This window comes from Carassius auratus, linkage group LG28B (genome assembly GCF_003368295.1).
Source record: "Carassius auratus strain Wakin linkage group LG28B, ASM336829v1, whole genome shotgun sequence".
In the NCBI taxonomy this organism is placed as follows: domain Eukaryota; kingdom Metazoa; phylum Chordata; class Actinopteri; order Cypriniformes; family Cyprinidae; genus Carassius; species Carassius auratus.
In genome coordinates, this window is record NC_039293.1 from 4,600,890 (window position 1) to 4,625,082 (window position 24,193).

Sequence of the window (24,193 nt, forward strand, 5' to 3'; positions counted from 1 at the left end):
AAGCAGAGCTAATTAGCATTTAAAGGCACATACACTTCAACGGACTGCTTTGAAAAGAGCTGTTTTTGACAGAGTAAAAAGGGTGTTGTTTTACACTACCATTGAAAAATTATAAGATAAAAGTATGTTATAGATTTTTCATTAACCCTCTGGGGTCTGAGGGTGTTTTGGGGTCCTGGAGAAACTTTAACATGCCCTGACATTTGTGTTTTTATTTCCAGTATCTTAAAAACTTAAATGGCTTAAGACCCTAAAGAATCACATAAACTTGTGTAAAATGGGAATCCGATGGCCCCTTTAATACACGAACAAAATATTATTATTATTATTTTTAAGCACATTTAATAAGCCACACTCTCCATCAACACAATAATAATTTATAATGAGGTTTAAGCGCAGGGCCCTGAGTGTCTGAGAAGCATTATCAGCCACAGAAAAAAGAAATCCACCCGGCCCAACGAGATTAACTAGTGAGCGTGTCCACCTTTCTGCTACGCTAAATTATTCATGCTACAGCATGTACACGCATAAAAAAAAAACAGGCCAGGAGGAAAAGAGATAGAGAAATCTAAAAGAGCATTACAGAAAGACGAGACGATTTTCTGAGCACAACCGCTGAGAAAACTACACTTTGCTTATTATATAAGATGCAATATGCTAAGCAAGGCCTCAAAAACTAATGAAACTGTCAACAGGAACTGCATAAAGGCCACTGCACTGCATTCGTGTTAACACTCTCCAATGCACTGAATACATAGTGCTGGTTTTTTAGACGAGTCTTCAGCACAGAAACATCAATTAACGTCCTGACTGCATGAAGCAGGAATGATGCAAACAGACACGGCACTTATTCGGTGTCACTCTGTCTGCGAGCCGGAGCTAGTAATACATGACAGTGATGATGTCATTCCACCCGCAGCGAGGTGACACGTCGTTACAGTGGCGTCAAACGCTCGCTCTCGCCTCATTATTTTGGACAGAGGAGCATGTACTCCCAAAACACAGCAGCGCCTCACACACCTGCTCATGCACAGCTTCCTCCACGGCTTCGTAATCACTGCATCATCCCGATATTTTACAGTGACTTATGGGAGACGAACCCGGTCCACTTTTAGATGCTCTGTGACACAGGTTCATCAGATGAAGTTCAAGTGATGTTTCTGGTGTGAAACCCAGATTCATTTTCTAAATGCATGTTTGTAGTCTTTTAGATTGAACAATTCGTCAGTGCACGTTACTGCAAAGGATTGCAACGGCTTTAAAGGGTTAAAAAGGCTAACTATATTACTTATAAACAACTATTGGAAACCATTGTCAAATATGTCAAATCAAAGTCAAAATCTATATTCTCCAAAAGTAATATTGCTTCTCAAGTGAATGCATCTTGATCGATGCTTGTGTTGGAAAACAAGACGTACAGCAGTCTGCAGAGTTTGGTGACTGTGTGTAATGTGTTGATGAGTGTGTTTGACGCACCGGTGCTGTGTTGCTGCTGATGGCTGGCGTGTTAGTGTCGGCGTTGGCCAGATCGCTGTGGGTCTGTGCCGGCGTGTAGAGCGTCAGGCCGTGATCCGGGACACGGTTCTGTCCTGCGTAGTCTTGCGTGGGAAGCGCGGTGAACTCGGCGGGGATGCCGTTCTGCGGGGGATGCGCAAACTGTGGGGCGTAAGTCTGGGCCATCACGTCCGCCGGATTGCTGGCCTCCTGATTACCCTGCAAACACACGAGCAAATGAAAGCATACATTAAACCCCTGCGGATGTCACAATATGTCACAATATAGAACAGCCACATAAATGTCATGGAAATTAATTTGCAACCCATGCATCTGAATTTCTGGACTAAACCCCTCTCAGTCAAATAATATCATGTATGAGGTGCACAATTATGGATGTTGCTAAACACTGCTGATGTAATTTAACAAACAAGTAATCTAAATGTAATCCAAAAGTAGTACCTAGTATAAGTAATCTAGATTACATTACTGACAATGTATTTTTTTTTTTTTTTTTTTATCAGGCAATTTGTAATCAGTAACAAACTACAATTTGTAAGTAATCTGGCCGCATGTTCAATCCCAACAATGCGGTGCATGTCTGAGGCGAGTGATGAGGCATTTTTATCCGCGCCTCTGATGGGCCGATCTGGGAATTCGGCCGCCCCACACTTTAAATAGGCCAGGAAAACAACGATCACATCTCACGGATGATTACAGACACGCTTGATCATTCCTAATGAACAGACTCTGTGTTGTAGAAGCCGCTCTGAGAACCGGAGGCCACTGGGACTTTCAACAGCGCGGGAAAAAAAGGGAAATCAGCCTCCTTACGATGTTTTGACTGAGAGCTTTGATTTTCCTGACAGGTTACTAATGTTAGCAGTGCTCAGACGCGTCTTCACATAAACACTTTCTGCACAGTGCTGTTTGTCAAGCGTTGAGCTATAGTCAACTCTATAAAGCCTGCGGTATCATATATGATACATTTCTGAAGCCTCTAAATGATCAGCATGACCATCAGTTTTACTGTGACATCTTTATGGATTTTATAAAGTAAATGCAAGAATAACTTTTATATCTGCTTTTCTCCCTATCTTCTTCTTGTATATAATACCATATGAACCATAAAAGCCTGTTGTATCCAATATGATACGCAGCAAAAAAAAAAAAAAAACATAAGCAAACTTGGATCACTGTGGTCTAAGGCTCAGTTTCACTGGACTTAAGGGTAAAAAAGATAAAAAAAACAGAATCTGTATTAAACAGATAAAGTGAATGAAATCTCTGAACGCAGGACGGAGATAAATGCTCTTGATTTTCTCCATTGTCTCTTGTAGTGTTTGTCTTGGCTGTTGTTGCTGGAGATCTTTCCTGGAGTCTTAATGAGGCGAGAGCCGTCAGTCGCCGTTAATGAGAGCGAATTACAGCTACACAGAGAGATCCTGAACAAACCACTGTTCCCAATGAAAGCTCAGAGCGTCTGGAGCTGATACAGGGAGAGAGGAATCAGTGCTCGTCAGTTTACTTTCACTTCACATCAATCAATCTTCCTTCAGCATCACTGAGACTATTAGAGCTTTAATCAACGTTCAGAATTAGGCTTTATTTCGGATATCCTATTATATTGTGTATTTCTTTTGTCTTTTTATAGTTTTAACACATTTTTATATCAGTTTGGTTTACTAAAAATAAAAAAATAAATGGTAGTTTAAGCAGTGTAAATATGGAAAATAAGTTGTGAAAATCTACTAATATTAAAGGGAAGTCCAAATTGATGCTATTAACATACCATGAAAGTAAAAATCACAAAAAAAGTGCATTATATATATATATATATATATATATATATATATATATATATATATATATATATATATATATATATATATATATATATATATATATATAATGCACTTTTTTGTGATTTTTACTTTCATGGTATATACATATATATATATATATACATATATATATAATAGCTCATATACATTTAAAACAAATATATCAAGTAGTATTTAGTAGGTTAGTATGTAGGTTATTTAGTAGCATGATAGTATTATCTACTACTTTTTATTTGCAGCTCTGATTTTTATATTTCAAAAAGTCAGATTATTAATATTATTATTTTATTTCAATTTTATTTGCAAGAATCAAAATTATGAGAACAAAGTCTGTTTTTGAGAAATTTAAACTAAAAAGGTGAGGAAAAAAATGTCAGAGTTGTAAGATAAGTCATAATTACTTTTTTTATTTTGCATTCTGTAGCAGAAACACGCTTCTGTTTATGTATGACAGCCCCAAAAGTGTACAAACTAAACTTACCTATCTAGTGCAGTTAACAACTCAGAAAACGCACTTTCATGACGCAACACAAAACATGGTACAAAGCAGCATTGAGTTTCAAAGCAGCGAAACACACACACACACACACACAGGCTCTTTAAAAGGGCAGTGCTGCGAGTCACACAGGGAGAAGAAGCTTATTAGTGAAACACAAAGCTCCGCTTGCTGCTGTGTGTGATCTCTGCTGCCGCTCTGAAGTGTGTGACAAACACATTTTCTGAGGGCAGATGAACCAGACGAGAAAAAAGAGGCTGGTGAATCAGAAGAGACGCTGAGAGACCTTCAACCCCATGAGTCCAGCGCACACACACACACACACACACACACACTTCTCACACCAGACCAGCGCTGAACCGTTCAGTCCTGCACTCCTCCTATAGTATGATTTATAACATCGCATCATGAGCTCATTAACATATGGGCGGAGAAAAGGTTTCAAGAGTTTGAAAATGTAAACATGGAAAGGTTTTGATGTAAAATGAAGTTAATTGTATTGCTAATACTGTATATCCATGGGCTTTCATTAAAGCAAATGGACGACAAACTAAATGCCATTTTCAAATGACAATGGCATTATACACTTTTTTCTTTTAGCCTTTTGTTTTTTGCTAATGTATTGTTTAAACATATAATATATTTATTATTTTTAATTACATTAAAAACTGTAAAACTGTGGAATATTATTACAATTTAAAATAGGTAAAATGACAAATAGAATTTATAAAAATAGAAATAGAAAATTTTTAACATTTCCCTGCCATTGACGACTTATGTCGTCTTTTTTTCTGGGAAGTTGTGGACAAGTGGTTAGAGAGTTTGACTCCTAACCCTAGGGTTGTGGGTTTGAGTCTTGGGCCAGCAATGCCATGACTGAGGCATTTATATTTATATATTTTTTTATTTATTTTTTTAATAGTGTATATTTTTCAAGTGTGTCTTAAAGGTACAGTGATGCCATACAGTTTCCTTACAAAGGTGATCATGTAAAACTAAAGTACAACTGAACGCTAGGAGGAGGAATCAAGCAGGAACCACTTGATCATTTCCGGCTGAGAGTCCAGTGAAATAATGCAGCAGTTCAGGGTTAACCAGCAGCAAGTGCTGGAGGATCCCCCTCATTCCCTCCAATTACTGCTCAACAACACAAGAAAGAGCTGCCGAGGGGCAGCAGGCCAATTTACAGCAGCTCTGTCCATCGCCTGCCACTTATTAGTCTTCATTCTGCACAGCTGAAAGCTCCGCTGTGTCGTTTTTACACCTCATTTGTGAGAGAATAAATTTGGCAAAACAAACAGCTTGTCTGTCCTCAGTCTCAGCGGCTCTGCCGAAAACATCCCAGCGTCGCTCTGCGCCGTTTGACCTCAGACATTAACCTGAACACTCAACCAACGAGTGAGAGAAACCCGCTGAGACAGGAAAGATGCTCAGGAGATTTCAGTTCTCAGTTGAGTTTCTTCTAAACTTGATCTCAAATGTTTCTCCTAAAGGTCTTTCAAAATAATTTGATTACAATTAGAAACAAAAAAGTCATTAGTCAGGGTTAGAGTCATCCAGTTTTATTTATATTCTTTATAGCCTTTTTAATTTAAATAAAAATGTCACTGTAATAATAAAATTATTTCTGTTCAGCTTTAATTTTTATTTCAGTTTCAGTAATTGTATATATTAATATTTTATGTCAGTTTTATTTCAACTCCGAATTATAATTTTTTATAGTTTTATTTCTAGCTAAAACACACTCTCTCTCTCTCACACACACACACACACACACACACACACAACAACAGCACCATTTTGCGCATACAAACACTATTCACAGAATGTAAAATCAATTTGTTATTGATAATTCTCTATTTTCTGCATTAAACGGCCACGCACAGTATCAAACAAATAAAGAGAGAAAGCTTTATATTCTCGTACTCAGATGTGTGTGTGTGTGTGTGTGTGCGTTTTGGGAGATTGCAGCATGGCAGTAAAAGTCTGCAGCAGGCATCCACGACCTGTTCATCCTCCGAGACCCAGAGCTGAAAGTGTGTTAATAAAGCCCAAAGACAGAAGATCATTTTAAACTCTTATGACACACGGCGAGGCGACCTGTGACTCTCAGCGGACCACACACACAGAGCAACCCTCCACCGTCCTGAACACAGCACATCCTGACTGAGAGAAACCTGCTGACCATGACCCAAATGTGCAAGACTTACTCCAGTTCAACTGCCGTTAGGTGTGGTCCTTCGTATCAAATCCTATGAATTTGCGCCCCTATAAAATACCTAAAATTTTTCACAAATCCAATGAACTCGTGTGAGTTTGCACGAATCGGCCACCTTGTCAAAAATGTACGAAATGCAGGGAGATCAGATTACAATTATAGTAGGTTCTCCCAGGTGTTATAATGGCAATTAATGCGGGGGCGAGATTTTGTAGACCAAAAAAGTGCATCCATCCATCATAAAAAGTGCTTTACTCTGCAACAAGGGGTTAATAAAGGCCTGCAGTGAGTTAATATGTTTTGTGTAGGATTTTAAGATTTGTGAAGAAAAAATGAAAAAAATATTTTAATATAAGCCAAAATTTGAATTTGCTGTGAACAAAACCTGGTTGTCGTGAGACTAGATTTTTCTCCCTGGGGTTTACACTATGCCTACACCCTAGATACATCATCCACTGCGATTTAAATATAATGAAATATATCTCTGCTCAGAAGAGTGTTTGCTGTGGTTCAGATGGAGGATGAAGTGAACTCGTGTTCGCCTTCCCTCAGGCGCTCAGAGATGAAGATATGAAGGATATAAAAGTGTTGATGCATGATCCTCATCTTGTTAATGGGACGGTTATTAAGAGTAATTATCTCTGATAGAAGAAAGATCGCTCCTGAGAGCTTGAGAAAATCTGACATCAAGTCCAAGAAGACCAAACACTCACAAGATCCAAACACTTCATGTCTTAGTTCCTGAAAATTAAGAATGTTCCTGGAAATCATTTTAAAAACTACAGTTTTGTTGTTGATTTTTTTCTAAGACAAAATTTAAGAAGAATTCAGATTCTTGAAAAGAAGGTTCAGTTATTTAACATTAGTTAACCACATTAGTTGACATGACGAAAAAAAACAAAACATTAATTTAATCTTAGTTCATCTTTTTGTAATTTTGTTGTATGTCATTATTATTATACTTATTATAAATGCCAAATAACTCTTATTCTTTTAAGTTTTAGTTATTTTAGTACATCAAGTTAGAGAGAAAATGTATTGGCCACTTACTGTAATAAAATGTAAGTTTTATTATATATATATATATATATATATATATATATATATATATATATATATATATATATATATTATTTTATTGTAAGTAACTTTTTTTTAGTTCATGGACGAAACTTGCAAAGTTGCATTTATTGGTATGTATTAATATTTGTAACTGCATTTATTAGATAAAAATTAATATACACTGCTACAAATTAACTGCTCAATGTTAGTCGATTTTAGTTAACTAGTGTTAACTTCTGTGACCGTATTATAAGGTGGTTTTTAATTTAGTTAAAATTTTAGTCATTTAATTTTGTGTTTTTGTCATTTTTATTAGTTTAATGAGTCAACCTAATCTCTAACCAGTCTTAAATCCACAAAGTTAAGATTTTCAATGAATTTACTGTGTTTCAAACATCAATCATATAATATTTAGATATATTTTGGACATAAAAATAGACATTTACTTTATATTAAGACAAACAGTCCTCACACTATTTGATCAGAAAATGTCAAAGCCTGTCATATTATTCTTAGAGCAAATGAAGATGTTCTTCAGCAAATCTCTCTCTATGCTGAAACTTTAGACTGATGTTACATAATAAAGGTGTGTGTGTGTGTGTGTGTGTGTGCGTGTGTGTGTGCCTGCCCTACACACACAATATTCAGCACTCACAAGCTCTAATGAGACAAAGTTAAGCAGTAAAACAATATGATGCAAAACTGACAAAACCTCCCACAGCCGGCCTCATTACTGACCGCTGAGAGACTGAGACACGACACACTTCATCGCCTTCCTCCAATTAAATGTCTTCAATTGGACGGAGGCCTGGTGACCACATACATCCCATAATTGATGCCACAGCCACCGTGTGTGTGTGTGTGTGTGTGTGTCTTATGTGTTTCTCAGTTTCATTCAGATTAATTTATCTGCATGGTCCCATGAGCAAACGCGCCGGTCAGTCACTTGTAATTTTCTACCTCAGTACATTGCACAAAATATACAATTTAATTGTATTTTTAAAATTAAATTAATTAAAATGTTAAATCATTAGTAAATTATATATTTGAAATCAAATATTTATGTAAAAACAAGATCAAATATAATCATTTATAGAAATGATCTGCACAAAGACAATGACACAATATTAGATCCTGATTGGCTCTTATAAAGTTGTTCTCAAATGCTACTATACAATTTTCTGACCTGAAAGTAACTTGCATGCTTTGGCTGTTCCGAGATCATTTTATTAATGAAAACTTCTGTGATAAACATGGTAGCTTTGGAATAGAGAAAGTGACACTTTATCAATTTCACATGCTGAAAAACTAGATTTATTAGTGTAAATTCTGTTTTAAAACAGCTGAGCTGCTGATAAATGTAGTGAAGTTGTGTTTAAGTGCAACACTGCGATGACGGACTCAAACAAGAGGAGTGAACAGGTGGAAGTAGAGAGTGAATGGAGAGATAGAGGAGGTGGAGAGGGCGAGAAAATCGATGTCTCGCTCTGCGTGATTGATCGGTGGACTTCTGGAGAGTTGCGCGAGGAGTTTGTGTCACGGTGGTGGGTGGACGGAGGCGTGTGGGTCGGAGATTGATGCAGACATTACCGGCTTCAGACCCGAGTCAACCTCCGCCAGCTGTTCCCAGCTCCAAACTTTCACCTAACTCCATAACCCAGCCAATTAGAGCGGCAGCGGCGTGTGGAGGAGCCGTGGGTCGAGAGATCGGGCGGCTGTTTGAGTTTCAGGAGGCAGGTCTCTCGGTGCTCGTGACGCGGCGGCCGCTTCGGAGTGTGAAGAGTTTTATGAAGAGGAAAACGAATCCATCACAGCTCCAGATCATCTGGAAATCAATGGAGCTCGCCGGGGTTTGAGCAGATGCACATCTATTTGCCCAATCTCCACGTGCAATTTTCTGGAAGAGGCTTTTAGGGTTTAAGGAGCGCGGCGCGCAGCTCCTCGGGGCTCCATATGCGCTGCTGAGAAACACATAAAAGAGCGCGAGTGCCCGGACGGACGGACGGCTCCTTCTGCGTGGGAAATATCAGAGCGGCCAGCTGTGATGCCCGGAGGAAGAGAGAAATTTACAGAGGAGAGAACTAAACGCTGAGGTGGCAGGAAAGCCAGAGAACCATGAAATCCACATTAGAGGAGAAAAAAGGACTGGCAGACCTTGCTGGAGATACTCTCTTTCTCTCTCTCTCTCTCTGTGTGTGTGTAGATAGAGATCTGGGCCCGCATTCACAGAACATCTTAAACTCCCCATAAAATCTAAGCTAAAAAAAAGTTTTTTGGAGGGCGTTCATATTAATGTGTTAGTGTTAAGGTTATCTACAGTATAAGGCAGTGTGCTCCAAAACAGTGACAAAATGTGCATTTAGAAGATATAAACATTCAATGCTTGCAGTTCGCCACTTCCGCCAAAATAGCTCTACGATTTTTTTTTGACGTCACATTGTACTTCATCTTCTCATCAAATCTTCTGACCAATCATATGCTCTCTAGAAGCCGAAGGACCCACCTACAGTATTACAAATAGACGCTGAAGTGCCGCTGAGATCAGTCACATATTCGGGCTACGGAAATTTGTGGTGGACAGCGGATCATATGTGCAAGTTGCCATTTATTAAAAACTTTTACAACTACACAGCCTAAGCATGATTATGACCACTATTTTGTTTTACTAAGAGTTTCATGAAACGATACTGGTCATTTTAAAAAGGGGTGGTCTGCTAGATATGTCCTGCCCTTTCTTCCTGTTTCAGTTGAAATTACGTCACCACATTGAATAATGCTGCATGTTTCAAGGTACTTCAGGGGACCTTTAAGGCTAAAAAAAATCTGTTTTTTAGGCTCCATTAATTAGGTAAACCAAAACCGGGAACACTTCCCATAACACCTTATGTACTTGCTACATCATTAGAAGAATGGCATCTACACTAATATTTGTCTGTTTCTCTCTTATTCCGAGATCACCACATCCAGATCCAGTCTGTGTCCAGATCAGAGGGTCACTGCAGTCACCCGGATCCAGTACGTATCCAGACCAGATGGTGGATCAGCACCTAGAAAGGACCTCTACTGCCCTGAAAGACTTGACTTGACTAAAAGTAGCTCATAACTCTTAAAAAATAGGTTAGGAGTAGGGAAAATGACTCCTAAGTCACTAAGATCAAACCACAAACTATCATAAAATGGCTGTTTCCAGCAATCTGCCTTGGAACGTAAGCATTTTAGAAATATCTGACAGTAATGAGCTTTTATAAAGGTTTCATCTTTGGTTTAGAAAGTTATTCCAACTCCACTTTTTCCTTTTGATTATATCCTTGCCTTCATTAACCAGTTGGGCAAGAAGTTTGGTTTTCATCGACGTTTGCATGTCTGACTATCAGCCATGATTATTCTATATATATATCTATATATTATACTCTCCAAGAAAGTTAGAAAATAATAAAAGAAGAAGAATTGTACACTAGAATCATTTAAACAAACCAATGGTAACTTTAATCAAAAAACTGAAATAAAACTATATTCCATAACCACTCTGAAAAGTTCTTATGCCACATGAATCTCTCAGAGGCTGGTAATCTCTCAGTATTACACTAGGTTCAGTGTTAGTAATTATACTGAAGTGATACTCTTAAAACCGTTCAATCATGTCTCTGTGTGACATTTGCTGAAATCCGAGATTCACGCCATTAAAAGAATGAGCAACAAAATGCAGGGCTTGATTTCACGCCTCACACGGGTTCATCAGGAATTATCACAGAATGCAGGCTGGATTTAGACGGGAAAGACTGAAATGTCAAGGAGCAGATGAGAATCTGATGGCTTTCAGTAGAAACGGGAATGATTTCATGATGAAGTGCCAATTTAAGACCTTTTTTTTTTAAAAGATAGCAGACAAAGCACGAAAACCATTCTCCCAGCTGCTGCTCATGTTGCACGGAGTATTTTTTACTGACATGAACACAAACATTTTATTAAATACTATAAATCTGTATGTGTGCATTTATATAATCAAATGATTTTTCATTATAAATTACACCCACTATGATATTGAATTTGATCTGTTATGCTGCTCTATGTACATCGGTCGTTACATTATATAAACCCACATTGGTGGACCACTAATTAAACAACAATCCTGATCTATGGAGAGAGATATCTAACACGCAGATGATTCATACATCACTGCTGAGGTGATAACAGTGTGTGTGTGTGTTCATCAGTCAGAACGGCTCCTCCAGGAAAGACCTGGACACACTCTTCTCTCGCAGCACAGTGTGAATGTGTGAGAGTGGACGAGTCCGGCTGCTGTTAATAGTGCTCTAATGCATGTAATGAGAGTAGAGAGCGTTCCTGAGCGCATTACATCCACACTCACAGCACTTACAGCCTCAAATCATCACCAATCAATCCTGCCTTCATCTACTGAGACACAAGAGATCAGTGTGCTACAAAAACACAACACCAAACTTCCTCTCCGGTCCAAAACAGCATTTACTGCAAGTGAAACAGACTTCAATAACAGTAGAAGGGAACTTTAGGGGAAAGTATCATAAAACATGTAATGGGTCCTTTAACACCTGACATCATCGCTTGAAGCTCACTGTATTTCTGAACCTCCATGGTCTCTCTCACACACTCACACAGAGAGAGAGAAAATAATAATAAAATAATATGCACTAAAATATGAAAGGACAGTGAAAATTACAGTATTATTTCTTTCTTATTTTGTAATATATCACATCTATCCATCCATCCATCCATCCATTAACATAAGTAAAAAAAATATTATTAAATCATTAAAAAAAGACCCCTGTAAGCTCTCTGTATTTCTGAAACTCCACTACCCATCTAAAATGGGTCCTTTTTGTCAACCCCCCCCCCCCCATTCCCCCTAATCCATAAACACCCATAATGGACACAATGAGGCTCCTGAAGCAGGAGAAGGCAGCTGGTGTCACCGACTCGAGCGCTCAAACTATTGTGTTCAGTAAGAATCAATCAGTGCTTCTCAGTGCAATTCCATTCTATTCACACAGGAGCAACGATTCAATCTGAAAATGGAAATGCCACTTTACTGGAGGATCGGTGAGGGAGGAAACAGCCGGTGCGGGAATGATGGAGCGACAAAACCATCATAATCTTCACGTGGGCCAGAAAAACAATACTTAACAGGGATGTTATGGTCCAATCATAAAGCTGCCGTTCCCAATGGAATTGGTGGGAGTCACATACGGTCGCAACTTAGGAAAATCTGCACACAAATGGGATGAACTGCTGGGAAAAAAAGGACCTAATTGCCCTAATAAATAAACATTCAGCATTCAACATTACCAAAGGTAATGCAAAATAAAACTAGCTGTGGGAAAATACTAGTGAGTAAAGTACAAACAAAAATATTACTGTGCACTAAAATATCAAAGAAAATTCAAAATTACATTACAGTATTATATTATCTCACACAGACACATTATATATATATATGAATATTCTCATTTGATAATTCAGAGCCATGTTGTTTTGAGACTTTGAAGAGAAGATGTAAGGTTAACGTGAGCAAAACCGGCCTGAAATATGTAACAAAATTTAAATCTAAAGTTACCATTTATGAGCTAAAAAGCTTAAATAAAGCTTAAAAAAGACACCTGGCAGAATCTAATTTCGTTCTCCAGCTACAGTCCTGTTATCACAGCTTCCTCACTAAACTGACTCTTGACACAGCAGAAGTCACTCGGCTCAAAAAAGGCAATTTTTCATTCCCCCTGCAACAGAAAAACGAAAGTCTCCGACCGTCTCCGTGTCAATTTGGCAATCAGAGCCAGTTTGCGCCATTACGCCAGTGAATTATGGCTGTTTCCACAGCTCTGCGTGAGCGTGAACCAGCGATTGGAGGTAAAGAGATCTGATCCTAATGCTCTTTTCTTCCTCGAGCTCGTCTAAGAGGCTGAGATTTCCCAGCGGAGGGAGAACAGAGTCTTTCCTCCAGCGCGCGTTAATGACTGTCTCTCAGTAATGACACCGCCGGGGGAGCAGCGAATAATCAGGTCGCCCCGATCGAGTGGGGGGTTGAAGATCCGGTCAGCTTCCTTCACTGCCACTCACCTCTCTCTCCATTCCATCCTCCATCTCTAGCACTCATCTGATTGTCACAGCGCCTGTCTAATTGGCACGAGGAACCAATCCCTGAATCATTGATGGAGGCGTTTGGAAGAGGCCCGGTCTGGAGTAAAGCTACACCCACAGCGGGGCTCGGGATCGGGGTTAGATCGCATCTAGAGTAACCAAAGCTGTGCCATAAAATGACTGCATTCCTGTGCAAAGCCACTTTGTTTTGCTTTGTTTTTCAACTGTCACATGGTTCAAACTGTATCCACCTTATTCCTAAACATGGAAGTAAGTCTATGGGTGAGACTTAATAAAGAGATAATAAAGAAAAGAGAAGAATAACAACGTGCCATAAACTGTAAAACTGTTTGCATTACAAACCAGTGTGTTCACAATTAAGTTAATACACTAAAATAATATGGTAAGACACGCCGATTTGCAATATCGAACAGTTTTTTAAAGCTAGAAACAGCTTGAAGCAAATAATGTCAGAACCAATCCCATAGAATGTACAAATGGCCACGCCCTTTTTTTACGGGAAGAATAAGGTGGATATTACGTCAGCGATTGCTCGTGATGTCACAGTCATAACATTTCAAATTTGAACATGAAAGGAGATTTTATTTTCCACATAATGACAGCAGACTGTGGACTACGTTCTAAAAGTTCGAAATTTAAGCAAATCTACGTTTTTAATCTCACGAGAGATCTCTATTCTCATTTGTTTTCATGTATAGTCATTGCTGGGCAGTAACTGATTACATGTAATCTGGATTCCGTACGTCAGATTCCAAATATTATTAAGTATTTTTATTCTATTGTTCTCATGTGTAAGTCGCTTTGGATAAAAGCGTCTGCTAAATGTAAATGTATTTACAATGTATTTTAAAAATGCTCATTATCAGATTGCAGTTCCTTTTTATGGATTACATGATTATAGATTCACACAATGTTTATGTGTTAAAAACGATATTACAAAGTCCTTTTAAGACAAGTCATGTCACTCGATGGCTATCTTTGAAATGCCTCTCAAATTCTCCAAAACTGTTCACTAAGCTTACAATGAAATGTCATATTTGAAATAACCAATGAATTCTGACAACAACTGTCATAAATGGTGTTTCTTTTGCTCAAATAGCATTATAAAAAGCTTTTTTGACTGTTTTTATAGCCACCAGGATTTCTTACGGCAGCTGCAGTGACACGGTAACTTTACAGATTAGCAATTGGCTCTTTCATTCAGGAGGCGGGGCTTCCTGCGAATGAGCAGCGATATTGAGCATTGCATTTTTCCCCATTTAAAACTTTACGAGTGACATGTCTTGGATATTCTATAGTCTTTGATATTGCATTTACTTTTCACAGATTCTTTCTCAGTCTTAAACACATGAGAATTTTGTTCTACTACACTCACATTCCTTATTTGTTTGTTTTTAAATCCGTCAGTACCAGAAGGCAAAACACACTTATATTCACTAATATTTTATGCAAAGAGTTGCTTCTCGAGAAGATTTATCTTGTTTCAAGGATATTGAGAAGTGTTGACTGCAAACAAAGGGAAAAAAGCTAAATTAAAAAGTCATTGTGAATCATCTTTCTTTTTTTTTTTTTTGCAGTGTGGAGGCAGGTAACACGAGCATCTGAATCACACCGATTTGATTCCAGACAAAAAAATGAGCTGTGAGTGAAAAACGAGACCCTGAGTAAACCACTTAACCTCAGATCACATTAAATGAACGAAACCTGATAAAACAACACCTAACCCCATGTTTCCCGCACACAAGTACACAAAGAAGCACTAAATGCTGATGCTGATGAGATAAACAATGCATCTTGAAATAAATATCATACTGGATCCATATGTTATGCATCTGCTGAAGTTTGACTTCAACAAAGAACTTTCTGAAGTGTATTTTGCTGTTACTCAAATGGTTCAGGTCATACTTAGAAGGGAGAGGTTATTATGTGAGACTAGGAGAGCATGAGTCTAAGTAGACGTCCATGACATGTGGAGTCCCACAAGGCTCAATTCTTGCACCGCTCTTGTTTAGCCTGTATATGCATCCACTAAGTCAAATAATGAGAAAGAACCAAATTTCCTATCACAGCTATGCTGATGATACCCAGATTTACCTAGCCTTATCTCCAAATGACTACAGCCCCATTGACTTCCTCTGCCAATGCATTGATGAAATTAACAGTTGGATGTGCCAGAACTTTCTTCGGTTAAACAAGGAAAAAACTGAAGTCATTGCATTTGGAAACAAAGATGAAGATTTCAAGGTGAATACATTCATTTTATTCTAGGGATCAAACAACTAAAAATCAAGTCAGGAATCTTGGCGTGATTCTGGAGACAGTAGTCATGTCAAAGCAGTAACTAAATCTGCATACTATCATTTAAAAAACATTGCAAGAATTAGATCTTTTGTTTCCAGCCAAGACTTGGAGAAACTTGTTCATGCCTTTATCACCAGCAGGGTGGACTATTGTAATGGGCTCCTCACCGGCCTTCCCAAAAAGACCATTAGACAGGTGCAGCTCATCCAGAACGCTGCTGCCAGGATTCTGACTAGAACCAGAAAATCTGAGCATATCACACCAGTCCTCAGGTCCTTACACTGGCTTCCAGTTACATTTAGGATTGATTTTAAAGTCCTTTTACTCGTATATAAGTCACTAAATGACCTAGGACCGAAATATATTGCAGATATGTTCACTGAATATAATCCTAACAGAGCACTCAGATCACTAGGATCAAGTCAGTTAGAAATTCCAAGGTTCACACAAAACAAGGGGAGTCTGCCTTTAGTTACTATGCTGCCCACAGTTGGAATCAGCTTCCAGAAGAGATCAGATGTGCTAAAACACTAGTCACATTTAAATCTAGACTCAAAAGTCATCTGTTTAGCTGTGCGTTTATTGAATGAGCACTGTGCCATGTCCGAACCAACTGCTGTGTATTTTCATTTAAAACCATTTTCTGTTTCTAACAGTTTTTAAATTCATTTTAAATTAGTAAATTTTAAATCATTTTCAAAGTTTCAAAATTGCTTGTTTTATTTTTGTTATTATTTTTCTTCATGATTATTTTACTTTTATGTAAAGCACTTTGAATTACCATTGTGTACAAAATGTGCTATATAAATAAACTTGCCTTGCCTTGCCTTAAAGATGAGCAAATCGATCAGTAGCTTCAGCAGAAACTAGTTGTTTATTACCCAATGTTAATTAGCATTCAAAACTAGACTAGGCTAGCGAATCAGAAGACTGTTTGTGAAAGATGTTTGTCCAGTCGTGGCAGATTTCTTTTTATCTGCGATGAGCTACAGATGCCTGTCAGTGCCGGTGATGTGTGATCAAAGCATGGCCATCCCAAACAGATAAATCGCCCGCTCGCACCTCTCCATCGGCCACAGAAGGAATAATTATTGCAGCTTTGTACAGCGACACACAAGAAAACACAGATGCCGAGAGCCGGGAGGAGAAGAGAAAAGGGCAGCGTCCTGGTGAAGTAATTAACCAGCGCCGCTTGTCTCACATGGCAGAGTCCATTATGTTCACGTCGGGCCACAGGGAACCGCGGACACACAAACCTCGCAGATTAGAGGAGCTTTTCCTCACGCCAACACTTTCCCTTCCGTATGCAATAAACAATATGGTGAAAGCAGCAACTATTGATCCATAACACACACACAGGCTCAGTTTCTGAGGGGAAAACAGCAGTAAATCACTGTGAGTGGATACAAATCACAGCAGGAAGGTCTGGATAGGCTCGTCGACATTTAATAACACCGTTTGCAGCCATATGGTATTGATATTCCTCAAACATTCTGGTCAGAGTTTGTTTTAAACACAAAACGCAAACTAATGCGATTCATTTGAAGTGTCTGTGCCAGGAGAGGCACTAATTTGAATTGAAATTCAATCTAATCTTCCTTTGATTGGACAAATAATTAGTCCCACCCATTGGTCGAGTTAAAGGGATGCTCCACCCCAAAATGAAAATGTTGTCATTAATCACTTATCCCTATGTCGTTCCAAACCCGTTAAACATGTGGTCGTCTTCAAAACACAATTTAAGATACTTTGACTGTCCCATAGTCTGCCAAGTAAATTACACTGTCAAGATCCACAGAAGTATGAAAGACCCTTTTTTTAGAAAAGTTCGTCTGTCATCAGTGGTTCAAAAGTAATGTTATGTAGCGGCATTATAAAGAAACAAAAATAAAAACTTTGAAAATTTTCATTTTGGAGTGGAGTATCCCTTTAATGTTGTTGTTTGAGTCACAATGTTGCTTCCCACTTAAATTGAAATTAATATTTTTATTCAGCAAGGATGCGTTAATTTGTTCATATTGTTACAAAAGTTTCCTGCTTCATTTTTTTTTTTTTACTTTTTTCATCAAAGAATCCTGAAAAAATAAAATGCATCAAGCTTTCCACAAGAATATGACGCAGCACAACCATTTCCAACATTCCTATCCTATTCAACAATCCTACATTTATTTTAAAAGGTTTACAAAAAGTAAAAAGACTGAAGTGATGTATAAAACTGTCTGTTTCATCAGTGATTCAGGCTAAATGAATTGCAGTAGTTTAAGAATTAGTCCAAACAGCTGTAGAAAACATCACAATAATTCACAAGTAATCCACACGTAAGCCCATCAATTAATTTCTTGTGATGAGAAAATCTGCGTGTTTGTAAGAAACAAATCAATCAAGATGTTTTTAGATTCAAACCTTTGCCTTTTGGCCAAAATACATGTCCATGGTCCACAATATACACAATATATTAATCAGAATGGAGTGGTGTGGTTTACTTGTGGATTATTATTTTTATTTTATTTTTTTACTTTTTTATCAGCTGTTTGTACATTCTGACGGCACCCATTCACTGCACTTATCAGCATATTATATTTTTTGGCTAAACTATTCCTTTAAGGAAACACAAGGTTGAGGGTTGTAGATTCACTTCAGTTTTTCCAGTGTAACATGCATCAGCTTTGGCTTTATAATTTATGAATAAAAATGAATAAATTATAAATATTACAATAAATATTTAAAAGTTAACATTCCTCATTTTGCGCATGCATGCACAGAGAGTCCGTCTAAAATACATTGTGAAGCTGTGCATAATGTGTTAGCCTGCTAAACAAGAGTGAATGAGTTTAAAAAAGTTAATAAAGAGTTTATTTCCCCCCCGGACAAACAAGGATGGATGCTGTTTTGTTTAGACAAGTGTACACATTCAAGGACTAAAACACAGGGTCTCTGTGTCTCTGGACTGAAGCAGATTTTAGAAGAACACACAGGTCCATTTTCCATGTGCAAATCATCTGCTAATTTAAACACAGCATACCTAAAGCATGAAATATTGAGAAACATCCAGCACTCTTTGGCTGTGTGTTTGAATAATGCTACTGCAATTAAAATAAAGCATTGCATTACTGCGAAACTATACGAGATAAAAGAGTTTGAGCAGCTATATATCAAACATTATCAATATTCCACATGTGCTCTTTGATCAGCGTGTTCATGTCGAGCTCAAACAGACTGAGTGAGCAGGAGGAGAGGACGAGCAGTCAAACCCAGAGCATTTGTACGGCTGAACGCTGTATCAAATATTCATTCACTAAGTGCTGCTGGATTGTGTTCTGTGAGCTCAGGTCATGACGGGACGGATCTCAACATCACAAAACACAACGCAGAAATATAGTCCATCTATCATCGTCTGTGACGGATTTGATCACATCCCGAGTGAAAATACATGCATGACAGACTTTAGACTGAGAGAACTGCACAATGTTTATTGCATAAAACCAAATTTGTTAATATGATATTGTGTGAACTTGCAGAAACACGAATGCTGCAAGGCTTTATGCTTTAGAAGCTGTTCAGATATTGGCAATTTATATCAAAAATTTACCATCAAAAGTTTGGGGTTGGTAAGATCTTTTAATGATTATAATAGAAGTTTCTTCTGCTCACAACGGATGTATTTATTTGATTAAAAATATGGTAAAAACTGTGAAATTGTGATATATTTTTACACTTTAAAATAACAGTTTTCTATGTGAATATACAGTAAACTGTAATTTATTCCAGTGATCAAAGCTGCATTTTCAGCATCATTACTCCAGTCTTCAGTGTCACAGAAATCATGCTGATCTGCTGCTCAAGAAACATTTCAGATTGTGTTAAAAAACAGTTGTGCTGCTTCATGTTTTTGTGGAAACTGAGACGCACTTTTATTTTTCTGGATCAAAAGGACAGCATTTGAAATAGAAATGTACTGTAGCATTAGAAATGTCTTTACTGCCATGTCTTTGCAGAATAAAAGTATCTCTTTCAAAGCCAAAAGTCTAAGCTAACTGATGTCAAATAATGCAGCAGCTTTTATTGTTAATGAGACCTCCATCGCTGAATTAGACATGAAAACATTAAGAGTTCAGGAGCACAGAGACACAGCGTTCCTGCTCGGCTCCCGAAACACACGGATCAGATCCACACGGATATTAAAAAGACATCTAAAGGCCTCAAGTCCACAATCAAGTGTCAGGGATATCAATATGAACTCAAACCTTTCTCATCTACACTTTTATTTGAGTGCCATTGGATGACACATTTGTGCTCATTTTAGTGTGTTAGAATTTAACATGATACTACAAGGAAATCAAAAACAACTGAGCAATATACAGTAATGTAGTAGTATTATAGTATTTGTCATTTCTCACACAAGCGGACATGAGAAACAACCATTACTGACCACTGAGATCATCATCACAAGTACATTCACTAATTTATGTCCTGTTGTGACACACACACACACACACACACACACACACACACTCCACCGATCCCAGCAGGAAGTTGCTTTCATTTGCAATTCTGCTCATAGCGAGAGAAGATACAGATCAATACAGCAGCAATTACTGTATGAACAAGACAAGACAAGAGCAGCAGATACACACCATCATCATCATCATCATCACTCACACACACAACAGTGACAGAGAACACATCACACTGAAAAACCTGTAGAGAGTCACTTCCAGCTTCACATGTGACAGGACTTCCTAAAGCGAGTAAAGAGTAAAGACCTGCTGAAGTGTGCGCTCATTCACCAGCGTGTGCTGTCTTCTGTCAGACCTACAGGCCATGATCTGATGAGGGGATGTCCTCCTACAACATCACACCGATGCTCACCAGGAGCCCTGAGATCCAATAAAGACCGTATTCCAGCGGCTGATGCGACTGAATCTGTGTGATTTGAGCGAAACACAACACTTCAGACAGAGAAACACACTGCTCGATACCTGAGCGGGATTCAGGGTTGTGCACCGTTCAGAGATGAATCAAGAATGCTTTTAAGTTCCATTTATCTCAGTGTTAACTTAATTAGATGTTATTTATATTTTTAATTGAAATGAACTGAATAACGAATAATTATGGAGGTCCGCACTTGAAATTCAAGAAAAAATGTATTTGTTCTCTCCATAAATAAATTCATTTTTTAGTATTGATTACCCAAAAACATGGGCATACATGCTACTTATTAGATACTTACAGAAGCATTAGTTAATATAAATAATCACTATATATATATATATATATATATATATATATATATATATATATATATATATATATATATATATATATATATATAGAAATTGCAAATGGCACCAACAATGTTGTATTTAACTTACTAAGGGTCAGTTAGTTAGTTCGTTTATTTATGAAAAAATGGAATCATTAATCAAATCTTTTACTCTATTATCCATTTTGATTAATCTATAAATCAACAACTGTGAAAAATAAAATGCATCTCAGTTTACACAACATGAAGTAGCACAACTGTTTTCAACACTAATAATAATCAGATGTGTTTCTTTAGCAGCAAAACATCATATCAGAATGATTTCTGAAGATCATGTGACACTGATGATGCAAATTCAGCTTCAGCATCACTGCAATAAATTACTCGCATAGAAAAAACAAAAAACAAAGATATTTCACAATTTTAATGTTTTTACGAACAAATAAATACAGGCTTGGTCAGCATAAATAAAGCTTCTTTCAAAAGTATCATGGAGTTGATTGTTAAATCACTAATTAAGTTTGATTTTCTGTGAGATCAGACGCTCTGAAAGTCTTGAGTGCCTCACAGTCCACTGGGTTTCTCCAGATGATCAAATTACACCCACCACAACAACCCACTCACACAAAGTGAAGTGGACTGAATGATTCAGAGTGCGCTGTTTACTCTAATAAACTTGTGTGATGGACCCTGTGACCCATTAGGCTCCGCCTCCAGCATACTAATTATCCCCAGTGCCTGCTGATTCATTTAGACCTCAGTAATAACAATCTAAACATTCAACTGTCCAATTAGCATATGAAAAATGAGTTTTAAGGTTACACATACAGTACAGACACACACAGGAACTTGTTTTCCTCCACCGCCAGGAATTAGCATCAATATTTATTTTTCTCCTCTCGTTTCAACTCATGATCATTTACATGCTAATTGCTGCGATTTGCATAGAGCTAAAGCAACTACCTGCCGAATCCACACACGGAGAACAACAGTGGTGCTAGTAACTTAACTACAACCTTCAGGAGCTTGACAGCAATTACTGTATTTAAGTTCCTCTCATTCCAGAAAATAAATCAATAAATACATCACTAACATTCTTACAAACCCTTTGAGGGATTCTGAGGAGTATAAATTCAGAATTGCAAGAAATAAGTCAAAATATAACCATTTAACTGTCACTCACGTTTTTGAAGATAGACTTGAAAGTGCATGATCCAAACCTAAATTTTAATAATTCATGACTGAAAAATGTTTTAACATGATTTTGATGTACCATTTTTATGATAATGCAATGTTTTCATTTAAAATGGGTTTCAAAGGATGAATTTTGAGATTTTGAGTTTTGATATTATATATAATTTATGATGATTTCTAAAGTGTGAGAGAAAAAGGCAACAAAGAAGACTTTATTTTTTATTTTATTTTATTTTTTTGACAAAAGTTTTGAGGTGCACTCTTGCCATAAATTAATCAATTACTTTTCCTACATAGTTTTTTACGAAAAAGATTGGTAAAATATCTATTTAGGAGTCTTAGACCTTTCCAACGATATATAGTTTGTCATGATTAGATTAGATTTAATTGTAATATAGTGAAGTAAATGTAGGGGGCCCACCGGGGGGCCGGGTGACAGTTAACAGGATAAACTCGGAATTACAAAGAAAACTAAAGTTAGAATTGCAGGATATAAACTCAAAATTGCAAGGAAAAAGTAAGAGTTGCAGGACAAAGTCGTAATTGCAAAGAAAAACAAAAATTGGAATTGCAGGATATAAACTCGAAATTGCAAGAAAAAAAGATCTGAATTGCAAAGAAAAGCAAAAGTTAGAATTATGGGATTTAAACTCGGAATTGCAAGACAAAATTTTGAATTGTGGGAAATAAAGTTGGAATTGAAAGGAAAAAAAGTCACAGTTGCTGGATATAAACTCTGAAGTATAAAAACAAAAATCAGAATTGCTAAATCAAAAGTAAGAATCCCAAGATATAAACTTGGAATTGCAAAAACAAAAGTCAGAATTTTAAAAACTGTGAAATAAAAAGTCACATAATCTTAATTTTTTTATCTTTGGACGGAACAAGTTTCCATAAGAAGTTCAATTCATTTTAGTTCAATTTAGTGATTATATAAACGCCAACTCAGGCTGCAGTGCAGGATTTGACATGATCTGTTTTGCTGAGAGATAAAATGATGCTGTTCATCACTATGTTTTCAAGCTCCACATAATAGTTTTATTTGCTGAAATGCTTCGGTTGAATCAATGCTGTCACTCTGATGGATCTCAGTCAGGACAGCAGCTTTAATCTGACGTGAATGAAAACGAGGCTGAAGGACTAGCGCGTGCTTCTACTGTTGTGTGTCAATCACTCAGACAACAGAGTATTGACCACACTGAGCAGACTGGACGTCTCTCCCTCACAGACCCGCTCTCATTCACATCAAATTAAAATTAACATCTACCCGCACAAAGATCCTTTGAGATCGCCATCGATTTTCTCCTGTTAAATACTCCTCTGATTGAAAATAAAACCCAATTACATAATCTGATAGCTACTGTATATGTTTAAGACGATATAGTGCTCCCTTTAATAGTTTCAAAGCAGCTTGACTATTGTAGGTACACTCTTCTGTGCCTTTGTATTTAAAGGAATAGTCAATTTACTCAGCCTCACGCCATCAAAGATGTAGATCAGTTTCTTTATCAGAACAGAATTGGAGAAATGCAGCATTACATAATTTGCTCAGCAGTGAATGGGTGCCGTCAGATTGAGAGTATAAACTGATGATAAAAACATCTCAATGATCCACAATACTCCAGTCCATCAGTTAATGTCCTGTGAAGACAAAAGCTGTGTTTGTAAGACAAAAATCCATTGTGAAGATGTTTTTTAACTTCAAACCATTGCTTCCACCTGAAATCCAAGTCCATAACCCATAATATAAAAAATCTGAATCGGGAAAGAAATCTGTGAAAATGAATTTTGTTCTTACAAACACACAGCTTTTCACTTCACAAGTCATTAACTGATGGAGGGGGGTGATGTGGATCATTTAGATGTTTTGTATCAGCTGTTTGGACTCTCATTCTGACGGCACCCATTCACTGCAGAGGAACCATTGCTGAGCAAGCGATGTAATGCTACATTTCTCCAAATCTGATGAAGAAACACACTCTACATCTTGGATGACCTGGGGGTAAATGCATTTTCAGCAAAGTTTCATTTTTGCGTGAACTATTCCTTTAAATTACAGACTTAAAAACACAATAGCCATTATACGAACTGTGTGTTCAGATCAAAACACACACACACGTGCACACACACATTCAGGACAGGAAGTATTGGAGCTGACACACATTTACCAGGATAAAGAATCATAA

At 37.4% G+C, this 24,193-nt stretch overlaps 1 protein-coding gene across 7 annotated transcripts in view; it reads right to left on the bottom strand.

The window, feature by feature from the left end:
* Nucleotides 1–24,193, bottom strand: part of rbfox3b (RNA binding fox-1 homolog 3b) — a 219,293-nt gene that overhangs the window by 41,295 nt on the left and 153,805 nt on the right. For all 7 annotated transcript variants that reach the window (XM_026240301.1, XM_026240300.1, XM_026240302.1 and 4 more), the window contains one exon: nucleotides 1,477–1,713. In XM_026240301.1, coding sequence (XP_026096086.1) covers nucleotides 1,477–1,713 — 237 coding nt within the window. The remainder of the gene's footprint in view (nucleotides 1–1,476; nucleotides 1,714–24,193) is intronic.